General features: G+C 49.3%; 1 protein-coding gene across 1 annotated transcript in view; it reads left to right on the top strand.

Moving 5' to 3' along the window:
* Positions 1-8,398, top strand: part of PACSIN1 (protein kinase C and casein kinase substrate in neurons 1) — a 63,693-nt gene that overhangs the window by 51,693 nt on the left and 3,602 nt on the right. Inside the window, 3 exon segments of the mRNA XM_007460938.1 lie at positions 6,123-6,247; positions 7,171-7,327; positions 8,300-8,398. The exon segment at positions 8,300-8,398 is cut by the window's right edge and continues 8 nt beyond it. Of these exon segments, the coding sequence (XP_007461000.1) occupies positions 6,185-6,247; positions 7,171-7,327; positions 8,300-8,398 (319 nt within the window). The 5' untranslated portion in view covers positions 6,123-6,184.

The raw sequence follows: 8,398 nt of genomic DNA, 5'->3' as shown, positions 1-8,398 counted from the left end.
CTGCTGAAGTGGGGCATAGTCCTGCCTCATTTTGGGAATGGACACAGAGTTGGAAATAATCTCAAGTTGCAAGCTTAGCATCAACATTTTTTTTTTTAAATTTATTTATTGGCTGCGTTGGGTCTTTGTTGCTGCGTGCGGGCTTTCTCTAGTTGTGACGAGTGGGGGCTACTCTTTGTTGCAGTGTGCGGGCTTCTCATTGTGGTGGTGGCTTCTCGTTGCAGAGCACGGACCCTAGGTGCGCAGGCTTCAGTAGTTGTGGCACGCAGGCTCAGTAATTGTGGCCCTTGGGCTCTAGAGTGCAGGCTCAGTAGTTGTCTCGCACGGGCTTAGTTGCTTTGCAGCATGTGGGATCTTCCCGGACCAGGGATCGTATCCATGTCCCCTGCATTGGCAGGTATATTCTTAACCACCGCAGCACTGGGGAAGTCCCCAACATTTTATATTATGAAAACATTAACTCTCTCTTTGATTACTTGTCATAGTACCTGGACAAACATTTGAAAATTAGTAGACATATTACAATGAGGATAACAATCAAAATGCATCTTTGTATTATTCTCTGAATGTGTGTTTTTTTTTTTTTTACTTAATGGTTAAAGCAGATATGCAATGTATGTTTACTAGGCCACAAACAGGCTCTTTTGGTTAGTCTAAAGTTCAAATTAAATCATGTGTAAGCCAGAATGACTTCCCCATACCTCAATATGTGAAAATTTCTTCCATCATTTCCCCCCCACTTTAATTGCAAATATTTGCATAGAAAGCATTGATAATCAATATATTTTTCCAGCACTGCTAGATGTAGCTCCATTGCCTGCTCTGGGTTCATTCATGTCCCTCAGTGCTAGACCTACTTTTTGGTTATATATTGGCCTAGTTATCCATGATGGGGGAAAACTAATCAGACATAACAAACTAATACAGGGGTATACTGATGGGGAAACATTTTATAGGCTACACATTTTAGCACTAATACCCAATTGTCACACAAGCACTGTACATGTGCTTTTATTTTTAAAAAATATTTATTATTTATTTGGTTGCATTGTGTCTTAGTTGCGGCAGGTGGGCTCCTTAGTTGCGGCTCGAGGGCCCCTTAGTTGTGGCTCGCCAGCTCCTTAGTTGTGGCTTGTGGGCTCCTTAGTTGTGGCATGCAAACTCTTAGTTGCGGCATGCAGGTGGGATCTAGTTCCCTGACCAGGGATCAAACCTGGGCCCCCTGCATTGTGAGCATAGAGTCTTAACCTCTGTGCCACCAGGGACGTCCCTCTACATGTGCTTTTAGTAGTAAACTTAAAGCCAGCAGTGATATACATCATAAGTAATTATACTCTATGATAACTTAACTAGCCAATTTTTTCCATCCTGAACATTGGGGTCAAAAATATGGTTTGAGGGACTTCCTTGGCAGTCCAGTGGTTAAGACTCTGCACTCCTAATGCAGGGGACACGGGTTCAATCCCTGGTCAGGGAACTAAGATCCTGCATGCTGCACGGCACAGCCAAATATATATATACATATGGTTTGAAGCAAAACAATAGCTTTTCATTAGAATTCTTTAAATTTCTTACCCAGTTCAGCAGTATGATATGAAAGTTATCAAATGTTGTCCATATAATTTAAGTTACGAAATCCTAGTTGCTTTAATATTTCTTCTGAGATGCCTAGGGGCCTTTTGGAATACTCAAAGTTGGCTAGAGAAAGAAACTTATGGGCTTCCCTGGTGGCACAGTGGTTAAGAATCTGCCTGCCAATGCAGGGGACACAGGTTCGAGCCCTGGTCCGGAAAGATCCCACATGCTGCAGTGCAGCTAAGCCTGTGCACCACAACTACTGAGCCTGTGCTCTAGAGCCTGCGTGTCACAACTACTGAAGCCCGCGCACCTAGAGCCTGTGCTCTGCAACAAGAGAAGCCACTGCAATGAGAAGCCTGCACACTGCAACGAAGAGTAGCCCCTGCTACTAGAGAAAGCCCATGCACTGCAATGAAGACGCAATGCAGCCAAAAAATAAATAAATAAATAAATAAAATTTAAAAATATTGGTGTTATTAAAAAAAAAGAAAGAAAGAAACTACAATCTGTTATTAAAAGCAGCTCAGTATTCCAGGAAGATTTTGTTCTCTTAACAGGGAGAAAGAAACCAAATTCCAGTCTTTACCAGCTTACTATAGATACTTACCTAATTAAATCCAATCTAATCTTAATCACTCCTGACAGTGTACAAAATTCTTTTCTCAAGGTTCCCTTTTTTTGCAAACCTTTTATCACTTTTGTATCCATATGATTTCCCCATCCAGAAATAACCAGCTCTAGGACAAGATTATTACCATCATTTTTCCTCAACAAAAATATCTCCATTCTTTATACCTTCTCTGCCAACCACGCATATCCTACTTGCTTTACACGCTGAAATGCTTCCCTTATCATTTTTAGTAGCTTTAATTACGTATTTCAGTTTTTAACACTTAAAAGCCTTAACAAAACCAAGAAATAAGTAATTGAACTGTTATACCAGCATTTACTGATTGGCAAACTTAAGAACATATTCTGGGACTTCCCTGGTGGCGCAGTGATTGAGAATCCACCTGCCAATGCAGGGGACACAGGTTCAATCCCTGGTCCAGGAAGCTCCCACATGCCGTGGAGCAACTAAGCCCATGTGCCATAACTACTGAGCCTGTGCACCACAACTACTGGGCCCGCCTGCCACAACTACTGAAGCCCGTGCAACTAGAGCCCATGCTCCACAACAAAAGAAGCCACCGCAATGAGAAGCCCGTCCACTGCAACGAAGAGTAGCTCCAACTCGCCACAACTACAGAAAGCCCGCACGCAGCAATGAAGACCCAACACAGCCAAAAATAAAATAATTAATTAATTTTAAAGAGAGGGCTTCCCTGGTGGCGCAGTGGTTGAGAGTCCGCCTGCCAATGCAGGGGACACGGGTTCGTTGTCCCGGTTGGGGAAGATCCCACGTGCCGTAGGCCCTTGAGCCATGGCCGCTGAGCCTGCACGTCCGCAGCCTGTGCTCCGCAAAGGGAGAGGTCACAACAGTGAGAGGCCCCCTACCGAAAAAAAAAAAAAAAAAAAAAAAGAACATATTCCATAACCTCTAAAAACTCACATTTTTTCGCATAGCATAGTTCTCTTTATTGTGGTACAAGATGCATGTTTAATAAACCCAAACATCTTTTGAAGTTCTACTAATTAACCCAAGGCTGAAGTCTCAGGCAAAGTGGGCTGTGTTTGTATTTCAAGGACATGATAAGAGTTAACTTCAAGTTTTCTCCTAGGCATATTTTTGTTCTCTGAGGGTCAGAATTCTGAAAAGAGTATTTTATCAAGCTATCTTTCTCTAACTGCAGATGCAGAAAGAACCAGAAGAATTTCAAAACTCTTGGAATTTCAAAAGAGTTTCATCTTAACCAATTTTCTCCGGAGTCTAAAGAATACTGTTGTCTTATATTGGTAAAAAAAAGTATCTTTGGGACTTCCCTGGTGGTCCAGTTCTTGAGACTCTGTGCTTCCACTGCAGGGGACACAGGTTCGATCCCTGTTCAGGGAACTAGGATCCTGTATGTCAAGCAGTGTGGCCAAAAAAAAAATTGTCTTTTTTCTTTAGCCATAATCTCATAGCTAAAATTTTTCCAATCACACAAATGGAATATCTATACACTCACACACCAGAAGACAGAACTGTCACAAATCCTCCAAGAGGGTGACTGGTACAGAGTCCCAAACAAATATTTCCCCAACACAAATGGTCCTCAGTGTCAGACACATGTCAGAACCAATTGGCAAAATGCCCAGATAGCACCTTCTATTTTGAGTTTTACAAAACTGATTTCCACGCCAGCCAAGGCAGGCACCCACTGGAAAGTGGAAGCTGGTATTTAACAGTATGAGAAGGAGGGCACTGGCCTCAGACCCACCACCTAGGTTTGGATCTCAACTCTTGCCTTCACTCCCTAAGGGTAGAAGTTTGCCTGGGTACACACCAGTGGACTTACTCTGTCTTGGAGCTTGTCAGCTCATCTAGATGCATGTTTCCGTTCCACCAAGGAAAAACGTACATTGGCAGCCAGTGCTGAGCAGGGGAGAAACAGGGAGGATTCCTGAAACAAATGGTTTTGGCAGCTGCTAGGAACGCCCCCCCAAATCCCTCTCTCAGGACCAGCTAGCCACGAGCAGCGGGCTCCTCGCAGCCATCCCAGCACACGGTCATGGTGGGCGAGTCTGCTCGGGGAAAACCCCAGGGAGCCAGATGCTGTGAGAGTGCAGCGCAGCCCTACGTCGGATGCCAAAAACTGTTACCGAAATTGGGGATCCGGCTGCTCGCTGCTTTAAAGCCAATTAAGAGGCAAGTTTGGTGGAAAGGAAAGTTTGCTTTATTTTGGAGGCCAGCAACCTGGGGGGAGGGCCGATTCCTGTCCAAAGGCCAATTCTCCCCCACTGACGACCAGTGGGCAAGAGCTTCTGTAGGTGAAGGGAAGGGGCTACTTGCAGAAACAGCACAGTCAGCTGTGACAGTCATCCTGAAATTGGTCATGCGCTGGTCTGATCAGTGTCATCTTGATTGTTTACGTACAGTTAGTCTTCAGTTCAAGGGTCGGTTTGTTCCCATTTCTTTGAGGCCAGCTCTTGGAATTGTGGCAGCTCATGTCATGGCTACAGCCTGGTCATCACGTAGTTATAACTTCCTCCACCTGGTGGGGGTTTCAGTATCTGTAAGACAGCTCACAGGATACGGCTCAGAATATTACCTGTAGCCCTTGAAGAAGGGCTACATGTCCTTGACTATATGCTTAGTGACTAAACTATTACTATTTTCTCTTGTTGGACTTGTTTAGACTCAGATTTTTAGTCTTGTTTCTGCATTTTCTCACTTATCTGATTAAACTTACTGTTTGGCTAAAGTTTTTCCACAGACAAAAGGCAGGCAGAGGACATGGGCAGCAAGGATCATAGGGTCCTGCTCCATTTCAGGGTCAGGCCCAGCCTGGACTCGCTGCCCCTTTGAAGACCAGGCCCCTAGCTCTCTGAGTCCTGTCTCCTAACTACTGAGCCATTCTTGTCCAGGGTGGCAATGAGGACTGGGGGATGGGAGTAGGGCAGTGCCTGCCCTGGCCCGGGGGCAGCACATGGCCTAGATTGAACAGCCGTGATGCCTGCTGACAGATCCATGGCACACACAGCCACCCCGATGTCCACGCAGATTGCGGTGCTCTGACCTGTGGGCCAGGAAGCCACATGTCTGGGACTCAGGAGATACGTAAGCGGCTAATGGAGGCTTTGAGGCTGGGCACCAGGGCAGCCGGAAGGGCATTTACAGGAGCCCAGTAGCTCAGAGACCTGAGGAGGTGCTGAGCCTGGGTGGGAGGTAGGAGGGGGCCTGCTGCCAGCTTTCCAAGGGGCTCGGGTCCAGGCTTCAGGTCGGCGGGGAGGGGGGGCGTTCAGGGAGGTACTAGGGGCTGAGACCAGGGGTTCTGCGTCAATTGGGGATTGGGGGGGAGCTGAGGTGGGTCTTTTGCACCAGGTGCAAGGATTTAGCTATGTCAGGGTGGGCAGTACCGAGGTGGGCAGATTGAGAAGCCTTCTAGGGTTCATCATTGAGCCCCAGGGTGCCAGGTCCTGGGGAGGGAGTGCAGGACACGCACAGAGATAAGTCTGATTGCTGGCTTTGAGGAGTTGTGTGTGTCTGTGAAGCAAACTGCGGATTTATATAAAGCAAATATGTAATTACGTGGCCCTAGGTTTTAGCTCTAAGAGTCCAGGAGCACAAAAACAGTTGCAGGCACCACGATTCTGGTGGTTGCAGCAGGCTTCTGAGAAGAGGTGCCCACGCTTGAGCTGGATGACGGACTTAGGGGAGAGGGGAAGGACAGGATGTGGAGTGAAGGGCTTATGGCGGAGAGACCGGGTGGTGGGCACGAGGGGTGCTACAGGGTGGCTCTTGGGGTTACCCTAGGGATGGGGAGCCAGTCTCTGGGCAGGAAGCCCCCATCCAATGCGAGCTCATGCCTGTAGAGCCCCCACAGCAAGTTGGGGCCCCAGGCCTGGAATGGGGCATGCGGGGAGCTGCCCTCATCTCCAGGATCTCTCTCCTGCCCTCCCAGCACATGAGCAGCCAGCCTGCTGACCGCCACTCCACACCTGTCCACCCCGCAACGGCCACACCATGTCTGGCTCCTACGATGAGGCCTCGCTCGCTCCAGAGGAGACCACCGACAGCTTCTGGGAGGTGAGGCTTAGATGCTCCCCAGGCCCTGGGGACCAGGCAGCCTGGCTGCGTGGAGGCCCAGGCTCCCACCCACCCGTGACCTCAGATCTTGCTCCCCAGTCCCACGGACCCCTCCAAAGCCCTCCATGTCCAGCGGGCAGTTGTTGCCACCAAGTGGTTCCTACAGACCATTGAGCCCAGAGCCCCTCTGCCTCACAGCTGCCCCTGGAGAGATCCTGTGGAATTTATGATGTGGAACAGGGCCCTCCTGACCCTCTGCTCTGGGGGCCCCGGCTCAGACTCCTTGTGCTTCACACAGGCAGGTGCAGCACTTTACAGCTTACGTGGCCTTTCACAGCTGTGCCCCGCCTCCTACCCTATGCAGTGGGCAGGGGGCGGAGCACTGGTCGCAGAGAAGTGTTACAAGTTCAGGGAGCCCCGCAGCGACAAAGAGGTGGAGCCAGCATTGCAGGAGCCTCCCAAAATATTTGAGACCCAGAAAGAAATTTTCCATCAGCTTCCAAAACCCAAAGTGAAAACTGCCAAACCTAAATTAATAAGTGTTTAATGAGATGTCTACAAAACATAATATTATGTCAAGAAGCTGCAGCTCAGCTCAACGCTTATATGACTCTCTATAAATATAATAGATTTAGCACGGCAAATACAAAATGAATAATTCATTTGAGTCTAAGTTCAAATTATAAATATCCTTCTGCACTCGGTGGCAGTGAGGAAAATCTGTTTAAAGAGGGATGAGGGAGTGTATAGACGGTGGGGTGTGAGGGGGGTGTCCAAGTCTCCATCAGTGAGAGGGTCCAGAGCCCCCAGGGTGTGAGCGCGGGGTGGCCCGGCGGGCGCCCCCTGCAGGACAGGGTGGCCAGGGCGGCCGGGCGGGCGAGGCGGGGAGCCCGCGGGAGTCGTGCTCGCTGCTCGGCCGCCAGGTGGGGAACTACAAGCGGACGGTGAAGCGCATCGATGACGGGCACCGGCTGTGCAACGACCTGATGAACTGCGTGCAGGAGCGCGCCAAGATCGAGAAGGCGTATGCGCAGCAGCTCACCGACTGGGCCAAGCGCTGGCGCCAGCTCATCGAGAAAGGTGCCCCTCCCCCTCCTGCCCCATGCCCAGCCCTTGCGCACACCCCAGGCAGTAAACGGCCCCCCCACTGTCTGGGTCCCGGGAGCGCCCTGCCTCTGGATGCACCTGCACCCCCCAGTCGCCGGGCCCTGCCCTGCACACTTCCCCTCCCAAACCACGCAGGCCTCCCTGTCCCCGGTCAACTCTACTTTCTGCAATTTTAGGTTGGATTAAAAACAGACAACTTTTTATTTTGAAATAATTTAAGCTTAGAGAACGGTTGCTAGAATAGTACAGAGAATTACATACCTTTCACCCAGACTCACCAGCTCACATTTTACCACGTTTGTTTTCTCACTCCCTCTCTATTTATAGGTATATCTTTTCTGAACCATTCAAGTTAGAGACATGCCCCTTCACCCTAAATTCTTCATGTATCACCGAAGAATAAGAACATTTGTTTACATAACCATAGTTCAGCTATCAAATTCAGGGCGTTTAATGTGGCCCATATGCAAATTTTATTATAGCAATTGTTCTTGCTGGTCCAGATCCTGTGGGATGTCTGGTCCCGGTGGCTTCCCGTTCCCCAGTTGGTTCTTCAGTTTTACGTTCAGTCAACATTCCTGGAGCACCGACTGTGTGCCTGGTGCTGTGCTGGCTTGTGAGGGCTCATGGGGGTCCAGGCTGCCGCCCATGGGGCTCACAAGCTGATGGGGGAGACAGGGAGTAGGCCCAGAGATGGACGCTGTAAGAAGAATTCATGAGGGCTGGAGGCCAAGGTGTCTGAGGATAGAGTACTCAGAAAAGGCTTCCTGAAGGAGGTGTGGCTGTTCTTGGGCCCTGGAAGATGGATAAAACTGTAGGGAGAGCAGAGGAGGGCATTTCTGCTGCCATGGGAAGTATGGGGAAAGCCTTAGAGAAAGGAGGCGTGAGGCGAGCCTCTGGGCCAGGGGTAATGAGGACCCGATGACCACATGGCCATTTCCTCAGGCCCACAGTATGGCAGCCTGGAACGGGCCTGGGGTGCCATGATGACGGAGGCGGACAAGGTGAGCGAACTGCACCAGGAGGTGAAGAACAGCCTGCTGA

This window comes from Lipotes vexillifer, unplaced genomic scaffold (genome assembly GCF_000442215.2).
Source record: "Lipotes vexillifer unplaced genomic scaffold, Lipotes_vexillifer_v1.1 scaffold1353, whole genome shotgun sequence".
Taxonomy (NCBI): Eukaryota; Metazoa; Chordata; class Mammalia; order Artiodactyla; family Lipotidae; genus Lipotes; species Lipotes vexillifer.
Note: the sequence above shows the minus strand (reverse complement) of the source record. Positions and strands in the feature narration are given on the sequence as shown.